The sequence below is a fragment of the Doryrhamphus excisus genome, linkage group LG1 (assembly GCF_037039965.1).
Source record: "Doryrhamphus excisus strain RoL-2023G ecotype Guam linkage group LG1, RoL_Dexc_Guam_v1.1, whole genome shotgun sequence".
Classification (NCBI taxonomy): Eukaryota; Metazoa; Chordata; class Actinopteri; order Syngnathiformes; family Syngnathidae; genus Doryrhamphus; species Doryrhamphus excisus.
In genome coordinates, this window is record NC_136357.1 from 1594636 (window position 1) to 1611659 (window position 17024).

At 38.6% G+C, this 17024-nt stretch overlaps 1 protein-coding gene across 2 annotated transcripts; it reads left to right on the forward strand.

Moving 5' to 3' along the window:
- The first annotated feature begins 637 nt into the window (after positions 1–637).
- spire2 (spire-type actin nucleation factor 2) lies at positions 638–16024 on the forward strand. Of its 2 annotated transcripts, none has more exons than XM_078791707.1 (15): positions 638–1397; positions 3727–3770; positions 3844–4218; positions 6306–6386; positions 6470–6634; positions 6854–6940; positions 9074–9191; positions 9284–9456; positions 9705–9912; positions 11037–11164; positions 11719–11851; positions 13215–13282; positions 13515–13542; positions 14500–14597; positions 15697–15846. In XM_078791707.1, the coding sequence occupies exons 1-14, from the start codon at positions 1106–1108 to the stop codon at positions 14574–14576; spliced, it is 1977 nt and encodes a 658-aa protein (XP_078647833.1). In that variant the 5' UTR covers positions 638–1105; the 3' UTR covers positions 14577–14597; positions 15697–15846. The 2 variants fall into 2 exon arrangements, with proteins under 2 accessions (XP_078647833.1, XP_057932340.2); XM_058076357.2 differs by having other exon boundaries at positions 640–1397; positions 11719–11856; positions 15697–16024.
- Positions 16025–17024: the final 1000 nt, after the last annotated feature.

Below are 17024 nucleotides of genomic sequence, written 5' to 3' on the forward strand. Positions count from 1 at the left end.
TCTCAACTCCGGGACCTATACATTTTCTAATGGTCATTAAGTCGTGGCCCATTTTATTTTTTAAACTCAACCAATTTTTAAAACTCATTTTTAATATATATATTTTTACACTTAAGTGTTTTTATATTTATTTTGTTTACACTTAAGTAATTTTACACAACGTTATTTGTATTTTTGTTTTTACACTTATTTATCTCATTTTAATTTTTTACACTTTAATTTTTATTTGAAGTCCTTATTTATATTTTTAACATTTTTATTTATTTTTAATTGTACTTTTTATTTTCAGTTTGTCATTTAAATGTTTATTATTACTATATTTATATATTTTCTACAATATTATATTATATAATATTTGTATTTATTATATTATTTATTTTAATATTTGATTCTATATTTATTACTTATTTTATGCTCAATGTATTTAAATACTCAAAGCTGAAACCCCGACGTCACTTCCTGTCCGCGCTTTATTCACATCCCTGGGGAACATATTTACAGCGACACACGAGCACGAGTCTTATTAAATGTCTCAAATGGCGGATTTACTTATTACTTATTTATTGTGTACTATATTGGATAATAGGTACGTCAATGCGACAGCATGGGTGTTACTTAAAGTCCAGGAGGCTCTGCTAACAGGTTTGATATGCTAACTACAAAAATATTTCATTTATAAACAATGAATCCTACTTAGCGAAAATGCACTTATTACGACAAGGCCTTCGACTAGCTAGCAATTGGGATTGAGATACTAGTATTCTAATAATCACATACAGCTGTATATGACGTTTTACGTTCAGATTTCGAACCGGGAACGAAGCGTCAACTTTGACGAAACACTTAAAACAGTTCGACGCAAACGCGAAGGATTCAGTGAAGCTATTGTGATAATATGCCTGTTGAATTTTACTTTGACGATCACAACAAACAAACGGTACAGGATGTTTTACTTTGAAGATGACGAACCGGAAGTGAAGCTCCCTGTAGCTGGCTTGAAGAGCGCTGCGGTAACAAGGTGCAGCTGCGACACTTTTTTGGAGCGGATAGCGGAAATGGCCCCGGTGCTCGCGGAGTGAGACATGGGCTCGACGCCTCGGACGCCATGGCCCGATCCACCAACAGACGCGACCAAGACGGACAATCCCGGGTGAGCGCCGCCAACGACGGCGGAGACGGCCGGGACTTGGCGGAGCCTCGGGAACTGTCTCTGGAGGAGGTGCTGAAGTCTTACGAGCAGCCCATCAACGAGGAGCAGGCGTGGGCGGCGTGCTACCAGTGCTGTAGCCGGCTGAGGAGCACCCACCCGCCGGCCAACGCTTGGGTCAGGGACCCGTCCGCCATACTCCTCCACAGGGACGGCACCGTGTCTCTAGCCCGGCCGACACCGGACGAAGGTAACGCTGTCCTCACCCTTGCTGTGATTGCTGCATTTACACGAGTGCTATCCGCCATAAATAACATTTTGAAAACAACTTCCTGGAATAATTTGCATACTTTATTGCAAAAAATGTTCTAAAACAGGGGTGTCCAAACTTTCCAGCCGCATAATGAAAAATGAAAGGATGAAAAGGGACACTTTTATATTTTGTAAAACAAAAACACGTGGTCACTACTTTGTCATAGAGATAATTTATTGGTATCGACTTCCCACTTTGCTGTTTTTTTTCCACCCCATTTTTGCTGTAGTTTAAAAAAAATCTGATATTAATACTACCCTTGGCATATAGATATTGTTGATATTTGGATTCTGAAGTGTGTGTTTATTAAAGACAGCTACTGTACGTTCATGGTGGTATTATTAAGATCCGGCTTGGCAGATGGACGCAAAGGACAGCTAAGAAAGATCCAAGTTTTATTGCCATAATATTATGACTTTATTCTGGTAACGTTGTAATGTTTTTCCGCAACCTAATTTTTCCAAAAATTAATTAATTAATTTTCAACCACTTTTTCCTCACGAGGGTTGCGGGGGTGCTGGAGCCTATCCCAGCTGTCTTCAGGCTAGAGTTTTCCAAAAATTAGTTTTTGTTTTTCTCTCATAACATTGCATCTTTTAAACAAATGTATTATTTAATATAATATTTTGACTCTATTCTAGTGAAATTACTGCTGCTTTTCGTTTTTGGTTTTCTTGTTAATTTCGGGCCTGTAATATTCACCGGCGGGTCACAAATGGTCCCCGGGCCACACTTTGGGCGTCCCTACTGTAGCTAAAAGTATTTCCTCAACCTTGATTGCAGTATTAAAGCTCGGTTCTGTTTGGACTGGAGCGACTCAGCAGATTTGTTCCTCTGTATATTTCCCGGTAAATGATTAATAATTCAAATTGTTTTATTGGATGGTTTTGGAGACGTGAGTGGATGTTGCAAAAGATGTATTGGAGTTGGGGTTGAAAACCGCAGTATTCCTTTGACTAGACGGCTTTTCTTTGGATACAGGGTTTTAATTTGAATAATGTATTAGTGAATATGTGTGTGTGTGTGGGGGGGGGGGGCAGCTCTCCGAGGTTTTGGATCCGTCATCTGGTGATGACATACTTTACGTGAACGCTACACCGAGGTCACGCCCAATCACAGCTCTTATTTGTCTGCTGTGAGAGCTGCTGATCAATGAGTTTCAGGCCTCTCGGGTGTCGTCCAGTTTGGACTCGCTCTCACACACACACACACACACACACACACACACACACACACACAGTTACTTTTGCTAAAACGGACCATGGACCATGCTAGCTTGGATTTAGTACGTCAATCACAGAACAACACGTTTATGTTGATGCTACTTGGAACTGCTAAAGAAACTGTTTACAGAGGTGTCCAGTATTTATAAGAAAAAATATACATATACGTAGTTGTGTGGTATTTTTGAGAGTATCAACTTCAGTCTTTTTTTCCTATTTTTGCTGGGTTTTTTTTTACTTTTTTCCTAATATTCCGTCTTTGTGTAATATTACTACCTAATTTTCCATAATATTTTGATTTTTTTAACTATTTTAAACCATTCCCCAATTATTTTAACTTTTTTTGCTGGTCAATTTTTATTTTATAATAATGGCTTCATTCCCAAAACATTTTATTTTATATAATATTAATTATAATATAGTATATATTAAATAAATTATAATATATATATTATAAATTAAATATAATATAAAAATATAATTAATATATAATTTATATATAATAATAAATAATATTTATATATAATATTTTAGATTTTATTCCCATAATATTTGAACTTTTTCCCCCGAATCAAATAATGACTTCATTTGTTGTTTCTCATAATATTCCGACTTAAGCATTTTTTCCTCGTTATATTATGATGTTACTAAAATGACAACTTTTTTCTTTTTATATTTTGACTTTATAAGAACCTTTCTGCAACCTTATTTTCAAAAAAATGACTTAAAAAAATGTATTTTCTTTAATAGTTCACCTTTCTGCTAGAAAAATTACATTTTTCTCATCATATTACAACTGTATATTTAAAAAAATCTCATTAGATTCCAACTTTTTTCTCTTAATATTTTGACTTTATTCATGTAAAAATACTGCTGAAATTCTATCTTTAGAATATAATTTGTATTCATCTTGTGTCACATCAACTGAGGACCAGCCGGCATGCAGAAATAAGGTGGAAAAACATGTTAGCATGAAAATGGCAAAATTCCGATGTGCAAATGGTTTTTGTCAGACTGCTAATTGTGCGTCTTGGTTCTTGCAGATGAAGCTGACTGGCTTCCACTTCCATCGCATACAGAGCGACAGGTGAGGACAGCAGATGGAGGCTAACGTATCATTCTCCTGCCTCCGTTTCCATCCTTTCAATCTCTCCATCCAGCTGGTCCAGTCGCTTGGTGTCGCCATCTATCGCGCCCTGGACTGGGGCCTGGACGACAGTGAGGAGCGGGAGTTGAGTCCCCAGCTGGAACGCCTCATAGAATGCATGGCGGGAGGAGACGGCGTCGGGAACGAGGTCGACAGCATCCCGGGAAGTACGACGTATGATGAGGGTTACAGCGGCCAGGAAGAGGAAGATGAAGATGAGGGAGGGATCAGGCTGGTGTCGACCTTTCGCCAAGTGATGGCGATATGCGCTTCTCGGTTGGCCGACCCCAGCTTGGCTCCGGACCACTACCAGGCAGTTTGCAGGGCTCTGTTTGTGGAGACCCTGGAGCTGCAGACGTTCCTCATCAAGATCAGAGACGCCAAAGAGGTAGGCGAATTCTTATTTGTTTATCAGTTTGGTTGTTGAAGACTTGACTTTCACTGACTCGCAGGTACTTCGCTAAGATTTGAGTGTCACTGGCTCACGGGTACTTGAGAACGTTGGACGTTTCACTGACTTGGCGGTTGATGAAGACGAGAGTTTGATTGACTCACAGGGATTCGACAAAGATTTGCGTTCACTGACTCATTTGTTGATGAAGACTTGACTTTGACTGACTCACAGGTACTTGAGAAAGACGGACGTTTCACTGACTCGTTGGTTGGTGAAGACTTGACTTTTACTGACTTGCGGGTGCTTCATAAAGATGCAAGTTTCATCAACTCATTAGTTGATGAAGACTCGACTTTCACTGACTCAGGGGAACTTGACAAAGGTGTGTGTTCACTGACTCATTGGTTGATGAAGACTCAAATTTAGACTTAACTTTTACTGACTTGTGTGTGCGTGATATAGATGCAAGTTTCATCGACTCATTAGTTGATGAAGACTCGATTTTCACTGACTCGCAGGGACTTGACAAAGATTTGTGTACTCCGTCTCATTGGTTGATGAAGACTCGACTTTCACTTACTTGCTGGAACTTGACAAAGATTTGTGTACCCTGACTCATTGGTTGATGAAGACTCGACTTTCACTGACTTTGGAACTTGACAAAGATGTGTGTTCACTGACTCGGTTGATGAAGACTTGACTTTTACTGACGTGTATGCTTGATAAAGACGCAAGTTTCATCGACTCATTAGTGATGAATGAGTGATGAAGACTCGAATTTAGACTTGACTTTTACTGACTTGCGGATGCTTCATAAAGATGCACGTTTCATCGACTCATTATATGATAAAGACTCGAGTTTCACTGACTCAGGGGAACTTGACAAAGGTGTGTGTTCACTGACTCATCGGTTGATGAAGACTCGAATTTTGACTTGACTTTTACTGACTTGCGGATGCTTCATAAAGATGATATAGATATAGACGTGATATAGATGCAAGTTTCATCGACTCATTGGTTGATGAAGACTCGATTTTCACTGACTCACAGGGACTTGACAAAGATTTGTGTACCCTGACTCATTGGTTGATGAAGACTCGACTTTCACTGACTTTGGAACTTGACAAAGATGTGTGTTCACTGACTTGTTGGTTGATGTAGACTTGGCTTTTACTGACTTGTGTGTGCTTGATAAAGACGCACGTTTCATCGACTCATTAGTTGATGAAGACTCGACTTTCACTGACTCAGGGGAACTTGACAAACGTGTGTTCACTGACTCATTGGTTGATGAAGACTCGACTTTCACTGACTCGCTGGAACTTGACAAAGATTTGTGTACCCTGACTCATTGGTTGATGAAGACTCGACTTTCACTGACTTTGGAACTTGACAAAGATTTGCATACCCTGACTCATTGGTCGATGAAGACTTGACTTTTACTGACTTGCGTGTGCTTGATATAGATGCGGGTTTCATCGACTCATTAGTTGATGAAGACTCGAATTTCACTGACCAAGGGGAACTTGACAAAGACGTGTGTTCACTGACTCATTGTTTGATGACGACTCAACTTTTACTGACTTGCGGATGCTTCATAAAGATGCACGTTTCATCGACTCATTATATGATAAAGACTCGAGTTTCACTGACTCACTAGTTCGACAAAGGCACAATTTTCACTGACTCATCGGTTGACAGACTCTCATTTCACTGACTCAGAGGTACTCTATGAGGACTCGACTTTCATTGACTGACGGGTGCTTGATGAGTACTTGAGTTTCGCTGGCTTGTGTTTGCTCGGCGAAGACTCGACTCTTGACTCACTTGACTTAGACGCAAGAGTTTCCCTGACTCGCAGGTCATCAACAAGGACTTGAGTTTCACTGACTCGGGTATCGACAGACCCCAGTTGAACTGACTCACGGGTGCTTGACAAAGACTGGAGTTTTACTGAGTCACACCTCCAAAGACTCAAATTTCTCCAACTGGTGAAGCCTGTTGGGTATCTGCGAGTTCATGGCGAGTGATGGGTTACTCGTACGCAACGTCCCGTTTATTTATTCTTCTTCTTGGCGTAGATGCTGAAGAAGATCACAAGGGAGGAATCCGTGCAAGAAAGGACCGCGACGGAGCTGGACAGCCTGAAACACAGGGACTGGGTGAGTCCAGACAGGCGACGAGGCGAGTCGCACGGGCGGGGTACTCACCGCGTTCGTTTGCGTTGTTTTTCCCCCCATCGCAGGCCCGTCTGTGGGTGCAGCTGATGAAGGAGCTCAGGCAGGGAGTGAAGCTGAAGAAGGTTCAGGAGCAGCCGTTCAACTCGCTGCCCACCGAGTTCAGCCTGACCCCCTTTGAGATGCTGATGCAGGACATACGAGCACGCAAGTTCCAGCTACGCAAAGTCATGGTTAGAGTCACCATGTTGACGTTAAAGGGGGGGTCCACACCTTTATACAGCGAGAGCCATGCTGTGAAAAATGAAAGGATGATATTTTGTACAGCAACAAATATATTTACTGTCGCCATGCTGAGAAGTTTCAATGTCAGTTGATGACCAAAAATGTCTCCTTCAAAATAATATTCCATTGAAGTTACGTAACTCCAGTTTGTTTTCCCCTCATTTCAGTTGGATGGTGACATTCCGACTCGAGTTAAGAGAAACGCTCATGAACTCATACTGGATTTCATCAGATCAAGACCCCCATTAAGACCAGTAAGTTTGCCACTGCATGACAAATAAGACACGCCTACGGCAACTGAAACCCAATCGCAAGCTCCACCCACGTATGCCGACTCGCCACTTGGAACCGGCTGATTCAGGTCGACACCCCCCCCCCCCCCCCGCCCCATTGCACATTTTACTGAGCCGCTGCGGTCATGTCCTTTATGTCTTAACTAGAACGTCTCAAAGTGCGTCTCAAACATCTAATAATAAAAAAATTAAAATTACAGAAACAACAACAATTAAAAATCAGCGCTAGTTTTACTTGAATTTGGTTAATAAGAGATAAATGTTGTAATCTAACAAAAAAAGTGGACATTTTATGTAAATAAGAGCAAAATTATATAATTTAGTAGCATCGAGTTGAAATGCTAAAGAAAAAAAAAATTTTTTTTTTAATTATGAGAAGCAAATAACAAATAACAAATAGAGTTGTCAGTTTGGGAAAATTAAAATGCAAAAAAGTTAGAATGCGGGGTTAGCATCCGTAAAAAATTTTTTTAAATAAATCAATAAAAATATATTAATAATAATAAATAAATAAATATACAAACTAAATTAAAATAATACAACTAAAATAAAATTTTTAAAAAATGCCTTTCAAAGCCGACCACCATGCTGTCATGACAAGATAATTCATGTCATGACAACACAAACATGACATGAATGTGCATGTGTACTATGTCACCGTATGTCACTGTATCGGCACGAGAACCGACGCTAGTCTGCAAAACCTCCATTGGTTTCCTCACATAGCCTACTCCTACATAGACATATCTGTCTTTACACTCTTTGCCTAGCCGGTCCATACGTGTTCATGGTAGAATTATCCGGCTATCGTCTCGTATTCGGACTCCAAATGTGACTTTTTACCACAGTGATATTTTGTTTTTAAAACAAACAAGCGATGAGGTTAGTTTCAGGCTCGTTTTGGTCCCACGGGGAAGAGGATATGACGTCCATCGGGTACGTGAGTGTCTGTTGTTGTCATTATACTAATACTAACACATTAGCAACGTGCAATGGCGGCCCTGGCCAATAGCATAATAATCATAAATCAATTTAAAAACGTACAGTTAATCCATGTCATTGGGATTGGTAGCCTAAAAGTAAAAGTGGAGAATTTCCAAGAAATGAACCCTTTCAGGCCCAAATGCTGTGCTCGTGCACGACATATTTGCATCTCTGAGTCATGATGGATTTTTTTTTTCCCCCCATTAAAATGGTGTGCACATGGGGAAAAAAACATAGAAACATGACATATCAAAAATAAAAACCTGTCCACTTTGTTTTTATGTGAGTAAAAATCAGTAGAAGTTGACTACAGAAAAAATGCAGGTCTGAAGGAGTTAAAAAAAAAAAATTTTAATAATAAATATTTTTAAAAAGCTGTAATTTTATGAGAATAATGTCAAAATATTAAGAGTAAAACATCTTCGGGAAAAAAAGTGAAGAAGGCCGCACATGTGCAGTTTGTATCTCATAATTTCACATTTTTAATCTCATAATTCTTACTTTTTATCTCATAATTTGACTTTTTTATGTCATAATTATGACTTACCGTTAGGATGAATTTTTTTTTCAGTGGTGGAAACTGGCTTCCATATATAATAGAAACAAACAACACCAAATTAAGTAATTTAGGGAATAATAATAATAATAATAATTTTACAAAAGAAGAAATTATAAATCTTTGACGGAATAAAAACAGCAAAAATGGGGGGAAAAAAAGAGTGAAGTTGATGCTAATAATAGGCTTTTTTTTAGCTGTATGACAAATTTGAGACGCATGTTTTTTTTTTGTGATGTCCGATAATTATCGGCCCGATCAACATAAAAATGCAATATCGGTATCAGATTTACCGATACTTAAAAAATGCTGTGTACAACACATGTGTGTTCATTCCACTACAGGAGATATGTGTCATGTTACACCTGAAATTTGGACAATATCTGCATATTTGTTTTTGGCCAAAAAGCCAATATCGGACATCCCAAATTTTTTTCTTGAAATAAATATCACTTTTTTGCATATCTTTGACACTGTGCCTTTTTGATGGGTTAGAACGAGTGTTCTTGTCGTGTCTTTGACCGTTATGTCTGGTCATTATCCTCATTCACCAGGTAGCGGAACGCAGTCTTCCACCTGCCCCCCCACAGCAACAGTCCCTCCACGAACAAGTCCTGGCTGAGATCAAGCAGGAGCGAAAGCTGAGGCCTGTCGTCCTTCCCAGGTCTCGACGTAAGGAAGAATTTCGTGATTATTTTTGTAACGGTTTTGTACTGAATAAAGTTCCACTCATTGGTTTTTCTTTTCCTTTTCTCATCCCGCAGCATTTGGTTCCATGCCATGCTTGGCTCAGACCTGTCCGTGTAATTCCAAATCTACTTCCTGCATCGACTTATCCATCTCGGAGCCTGGGTCGGGGTCCCAGGCGCCGTCTCGCCCTCGCATCCTTCTCAAAGCCCCGACTTTGGCTGAGATGGAGGAGATGAACATATCTGAGGTAAGGTGGGTAAGATGCTCCGAGGCTTGGCTGCTGTTGGTTCGAAGCCTAAACGCATCCACCTTTTTCAATTTGATATCAGATCATTATAATTATATAAATTATAATATATATATATATATCTTGAGGGGAAAAATATGCACTTTTTTTTAGATTTTTATAATTTTTTTAGATTTTGGTTTTTATTATTAATAATTATTTATTCATTATTTTTAACCCATGTGGTGTTGCTGCGACGCCTGCTGCAGGAGGAAGAGTCCCCCGACAACTCGGAGCTGAGGAGGGCAGAGAGCTCACCGACGCCGCTCAAACGAGAACGCTCCTTTTCCGAACATGACCTGGCGTTGCTTCGCGGCGAGATTCCCCCCTCGCTCTCCGAATCGGTCCATTTCGGCGACATGGTCAGGCCACGATCGAGAACCCTGACAGGAAGTGGGCCGCCTCCTAAACACAGAGGTGAGTAGCTGGATGTATACGGTGTTGCAGGCCTTAGTATGCTTATACTATACTTTGATGCTAAGATGTTATATATATCTTTCAAGAAAACACTTTTTTTTTGTCGGTTGGACTTTTTTCTATGAATATTTTGACTTTATCCTTATTAAATTACAGCTGGTCTTTCTAGTAATGATCAAGTCCCATAAGTTGGACTTTCTTTTTTGTAATAAGTCACTTTTTTGCAAACACATTTTCCAGAAATTCATACTTTTGTTTCACATACCTCTTAAAACTAGACTTTCTTTAATATTTCAACTTTATATCAACTTTTTATATCAGTTTATTTGGGTAAAATAACAACCTTTTTTGTCATTGTAATACAGACTATTTGACTGTTGTTGTAAAAATACAGCTGTTTTTATCTATGTAATTATGACTTGAATCCCATAACATTTTCCACAACATAAATTTCCAAAATTAGCATTTTTTTTTCTTATATTACAACTGTCACAAATGTCCCTAAAATGTGAACTTTATGCAGGTAAAATGACATTATTGGTTCTCATATTACCAGTTTATTCTCATTGGAAGTTGACTTTTTCTCTTAATATTTTGACTATTTGTACTTAATATATTTGACCTAAATCTGTGACCTTATTACCATAATATTCTTTTTTCCGCTACCTAATTTTCCAAAATGTGCATTTTTTCCTTACATTATGACTAGGGATATCCGGTAAATATCAGTGCCGATAATAATCGTCCTGATATGAGCATAAAAATGTAATATTGGAATCAGATTTCTTTCCTGATCATGAAAACCGATATTAAAAAAATGCTGTATACAACACAACATATATACATTTTAAAATTTTTCCTCATATTTTTTCTGCATCCTAATTTTCAAAAAAATTGCCAATTTTTTTTGTTACTTACAGTTTTTATTTAATATTTAAACTCTATGCTACTAAAATGATTGTTGAATTTTTTTGGTATTTCATATTTGTTTTTTTTTTACTTTTCCACACTTTGCATATCCCTGCTTTACACCAAGATGTTTTTCTGCATTGGCATGCGATGTTCACCTTTTATTCTCAATCTATTCTTCTTTTCCTCCTCTTCTCCCCGCGAACCTTACCTAGCGTTCTTCCCACTTGATGACTGGGCATCGACCTCACCGGCACGCTTGTCTCTGAGCTCAGTCGACGAGGCCACGGAAGCACACGAGAAGATGTTCAGCTCCAAATTGGATGATGAGCATCAGTGGATGGTGAGCAACATGCAGGAACTGCTTGTGTACTAAATGATGTGTGTACTATGTACTGCCGTTTACGTTGGCATTATGGTGCGGGCCGTTACGGCATGGAACCAAGTGTTTAGTGGCTCTGCTATCAGGGTTTTTCTAAAATATACCAATAAATCAAACAGTTTTGTGGTTTTATATAGGCGGTTATAGTCCAAATGCTACTTTTTTTGCCTAAATGAAGCATTTTGAAGCATAAAAATGGCTAAATGAAGTAAAATACAGATATACAGCCTTCAAGTTCTGAAATATAGCGCGAGATACACACGCACCCTAACGTCATTTCCGGTCCACCCCTCCTCACTCAGCACCGGAACACATTTACAGCAACACAGCCAATCAAATTTTATTAATAAAACCTCTATCATGTCAAAAGTGTATTTAAAAAGGTGGTCAGCAGGGTTTATGTGCTCAAACTGCATTAGAATATTCCATTTATTTCTAAGTGATCACACTTTACTTATCACGATCGGGACTGTAGCCATTTAAGCATGATTTCTTGCCTTTTTCTGTTCACCAAGGAGGAGTTCAGCCACCCGGTGGAGAGCCTTGCCTTAACAGTGGATGAGGTCATCAACGTGCGTCGAGTGTTGGTCAAAGCCGAAATGGAAAAGTTTCTCCAGAGCAAGGAGCTTTACAACAACCTGAAAAAAGGCAAGGTAATCAAGGTGGAATCATGTTTTTTTTCCCTCGTCGTCTTCCCTCCTTCCACCGAAACCCGGAAGTCCGTCTCACGGCGCCATTGAGAAGCCCAAACGTCTTAAATACACGTTATCTCCCTAAATTAGGCTCAGGTAAATACGCAGTTATTGTGTTCCTCCTAGCTGTCAGATGCACTCAATCTGAAACAGAAAAGGGCGGGAACAAGTTGGTCGTCTTCCCAATACAATAGGAGTTTATTCTTCTTCTTCACTGCTGCGCGTGGCCTTCCCAACTAACCAAGCCGCAGCGCCCCCTGTGGCGTAACTGTGCAACAGCACCGAGTAGCAAAAGTGCCTTACTGTGTATTTTGGAACAAACAATTACAGAAAGATGAAATGAAAACAACATAGAAGTCATTGAAACTGCAAAGAGGATATGCCATTATGACAATAATTACAATTACAAAACAAAATGTTTAATGGATTAACTCCTGTTTTGTTTTGTTTTTTTCCACACCATTACACACACCCTGGACTGTTTTTGGTCCTCTTTGGCGCCTTTTTGGAACAATAGCTTCTTTATAAGCCAAGTCATTATTTTGTTTGTGTCATTCTTCAAAAGATAACATATAATATGGCATCCTACACATTAAGTGAGGGACAGGTTTGTAGTCAAAATACGCATTTAGTCTTAAAAAATGCAGAAAAAACAATTTCCCCAAAATGCTCTAAGCTGTTTTTTCATTCCTTTCATTTGTCACTGTTATGTAAAGTGGTAAAATAATCTTTTGACAAAAAAATGCATATATCTGCAAATTTGACAATCAGAAGACTCAAAGATGTGATAATATGTAGTATTCTACTCTGGTCACTAGGTGACAGTAGATACACAAGCACCAAACTTGAGAGGAAATTGGCTTTGAATGATCTCACAACAGGTAAAATAAATAATCCTTAGCACGAGCGACTGTTAATTTTACTGAAAGATAAGTCACACATGAGTTGTATGTGACATAATGTGACCCACTCAGAGTGGATCCACGATCCACTTTTTGGGTCCCAAACCATCCGTTGAGAACCACTGCCCTAATCCGGCACAGTGTGGACACAACTTTTTTTCAACCTGCCAAAAAAAAATAAAAATCCCTGGGCCTTATAGGGGTGTTATTTCACGTATTGAGGCCTCTTATGTAAAAAAAATGCATATTTAGAAGGCTGTAAACATGTTTTTTATGCTACTAACTCAAAAATAATCCTATTTGGCGGAAATTCACTTATCACTGTTGGGTCTAGAACAAACTAACCGTGATAAAAGAGGGATTACAGTAGTATTTACTTGATGAGGTAAGAACTTTATAACTGTGTGTGTTGCTTAGGTTTGCTGTTGCTGCAGAATGAGATTCCCACTTTTCTCTTGGCCGTCTTCCTGCTTGCTGTGCAAAAGGTAAGTGGTCGGGTACAACAACAAAAAAAATCAATAAAATCTATAAAGTATTTGATGCCTTGCTGATTTGAAATAAATAAAAGGCAGAGATATGGTGAATATGAGTCCCAACTACAGCACTCATGGAGGTGGAATCCTTCTACTCTGGGGATGTTTCTCCCACCAAAATCCCTTTTTTTGTGTTTGTCTGACTCAGGCAAATGAGATGACATTCATCTGTTTGTGCTTTCAGGCCTGCGTGTGGTGCTTGCAGCGCAAAGGTAACTCTTGACTCTACATCCGCAACAAAATGCAGTGTACTCACTGGATACTGTCGTGTATAGAAATATACCTGTATTACACAACCCTAATGTGGTAGTGTGGTGTCCAAGGGCAATTTGCTCATTTATGGTGTGTTTATTGACAGGGGAGCCTTGAACATGCAAGGACCTCTTATCCAATCCAAAATTACATATCACCACATTATCTTTTAATACATCTTCTTTGTATTTCAGTTCATATAGCCATTTTATACTTGAAAATGCTTCATTTAGACAGAAAATATGTACAGTTTGCTTATATATAACTATTTGTTGACTAACAATAGGCCATTTTCAACCACAAAACAGTGACTTTCAGTATATATATATATATAATAAAAAATGTTATTTGATTTTTTAAATTAGATTTTTAAAATAAAAATCTTAAATGTTAAAAATGTTATTAGATTTTTTTATTAGATTTTTACAATAAAAATCAAAAAATTTTTTTTAGATGTTTAAAAAAATGAGATTTTTTTAGATTTTTAAAATAAAAATCAAATAATGTTTTTAAATAAAAAAATCTAATTAATACAAAAGTAATTAAAAATAAAAAATTATTAAAATTAATAAAAAATCTAATAATTTAGTTTTATTTATTTTATTTTTATTTAGATTTATTTGAAAAACCGTGATAGAGTGAAACCGCAAGTTTCAAAGCTTGATGGATACTGCATTTAGTCTTAAGGTGAGTATTGTGTGGCTTTGGCGACACCTAGCGGCCACTTTCATTGACTGAGTGGGACTTAAAGAGCATACTGGACGCTTTTTGTATATAACCTCTATTTTGACTGATGCAAGTTATACTCCAAAAAATACGGTGTCCCACACACCTCAACATCTGGGTACCGAAAGTGTAATTATTGTATTTTGCAGTACTCGTCAGTACTTGTCACATTTGTTCTTTCTGTGCTGCAGATGAAGATTCCCTCCAAAAAGATGGCGCATATTCCCGTGTACACAGTGGGTTTTCACAGCACTCCAAAGAACCATGAACACAAAAGCAAAGTTTATAAGTGAGTGTGATGTTTGTGTCTGTCTGGCGCACACGTTTTGCACCAACACTGTCCAATGTTGAAGAAAAAAACTACATTTTAGTAGCATGAAGTTGACATATTCAAGAATTTTTTTTACTTTTTAAAAAGTCATCACCTCATGAGAAACAACAAAACATTCATATTTGTACAATAAGGTTGGGGGAAAAAGTTCCAATATTGGGAATAAAGAAACTTTACAAAAACAAAGTTGAAATAGTTTTTAAAAGGTAAACAGAAACATTTACAAGAATAAAGTCAAAATTTTAAGACATTTTATGAATATAACATAATATATTTAGGAAAATTTTCATTTTAGTTGCATAAAGTTTGAAATTTTAAAAATATGTTGTCTTTTTTTACAGCCTGTAATCTGAGAAACAAAGTTTTGGAACATTATGGTAATAATTTGAAAATATTATTACCATATGTAATATTATGACAAGAATGTTTGCAAAAATATATATATATATATATAAGTAGTTGGAAAATTTTTAAAAACAGCAGAAATTGGGCAGGGTGCAAAGTTATGAGAATAAAGTTAAAATATTAAGAGAAAAAAGTCAGAATCAGAATTAGAAAAGTCACAATTTTCCATTAATAAAATCAGAATATTATGAGCAGAAATATAACTTTAGTAGTTGAAACATTTCATACGATTTAACATGACAACCAAAACAAAATAAAGTTATTTTCGGAAAATGAGGTTGAGGAAAAGTTGCAATGTGATGGTAATAAAGTAAAAATATCATGGAATAAAGTCTTAAAAATGCTTAATATTTTTAATATTAAGAAATATATTCATATTAAGACATGTGGAAATCAATTGGTATTAGATTTTGGAAAATATGGGTATTTTTGGGAATTAGTCAATAGGTAGGCATTGGGTCCTGACTGAGCTAAAGAATTAGCTATTGGAAGGAGTTTGTGGATAAATGTGGAAGTGGTTAAATAGGAATAATTAAAATGATGGTGTAAAGATGCTTTCAGCGTTCCCACAATGAATGATGGATGAAGATGGGTTGTACCTGACTTGACGTGATGAAACTTGTTGATATTCAACGTCGTCGTCCCCCTACAGATCCCTGTGCCATCTGTCTCGCCGCTCCGTGGAGGAGGAGTTCCCCCACTTGTACGCAAACGGATGCACGCTGCGTGACGTCTGTGCCGAATGCACCAAATTTGTGTCCGATGTGGTTTCATCCAGCCGTCGAAGCCTGGACATTCTCAACAACACTCCTAAAAGGGAAGCCAAGAGTGCTGCTCTTCAGGGAACGCCGATCCCACCATGAGACCTTCCCTCACAGCCCCCCCCACTTCACCTTCGCTTTAGGCAATCTGTCACCCACAGCTACGTCACCTCCGCACCAGCAGCCAAATGACTCCTTGCCGAGCGCTGTGCTGTATCGCTCTTCATGGAGTTCTCACATTCCATAGAAGAGCAGATGAATGACTGGTTATGACTGGTTAGGTGTAGTGGAGTGGCTGCAGTAAAGCCAAGTGTGAGAGCCATGCAGCATGGATAACTAAGCTGGCTAACTAGCAATGTAGCGCCCTGCATTTGCCTTATTATGCCGAGAATGTCAGATATACTGGAAACTAATTGTAGCCATGTTTTTCACAATGGATGTGGGTTGTTGTGCTAACGCTAACCTTTAACCCCTAACTAATCTTAACCCCTAAACCTCGATTCTAGCCCCTAACCGTAACCCTAACTCACTTAACCCGACTAAGTCATTACCTCAAACCTGGCCGCAATACCGAGATCCTAGCCCCTAACCGTCACCCTAACTAACTTAACCCGACTAAGTCATTACCTCAAACACTAACCCCCCGATCCTAGATCCTAGCCCCTAACCGTCACCCTAACTAACTTAACCCGACTAAGTCATTACCTCAAACACTAACCCCCCGATCCTAGATCCTAGCCCCTAACCGTCACCCTAACTAACTTAACCCGACTAAGTCATTACCTCAAACACTAACCCCCGATCCTAGATCCTAGCCCCTAACTGTAACCCTAACTCACTTAACCCGACTAAGTCATTACCTCAAACCTGACCCCAATACCTAGATCCTAGCCCCTAACGTAACCCTAACTAACTTAACCCGACTAAGTCATTACCTCAAACACTAACCCCCCGATCCTAGATCCTAGCCCCTAACCGTCACCCTAACTAACTTAACCCGACTAAGCCATTACCTCAAACCTGACCCCCAGACCTAGATCCTAGCCCCTAACCCTAACTCACTTAACCCGACAAAGTCATTACCTCAAACCTGACCCCCAATCCTAGATCCTAGCCCCTAATCGTAACCCTAACTCACTTAACCCAACTAAGTCATTACCTCAAACCTGACCCCAATACCTAGATCCTAGCCCCTAACCGTAAGCCTAACTCACTTAAC

Coding starts and splice junctions, on each gene's coding strand:
- spire2 (XM_058076357.2), top strand. CDS start 1,106: ATGGCCCGATCCACCAACAGACGCGACCAAGACGGACAATCCCGGGTG. Junction 9,457..9,704: donor AGGAGATGAACATATCTGAG/GTAAGGTGGGTA, acceptor CGCCTGCTGCAG/GAGGAAGAGTCCCCCGACAA. Junction 11,857..13,214: donor ACAACCTGAAAAAAGGCAAG/GTAATCAAGGTG, acceptor TGTGTTGCTTAG/GTTTGCTGTTGCTGCAGAAT.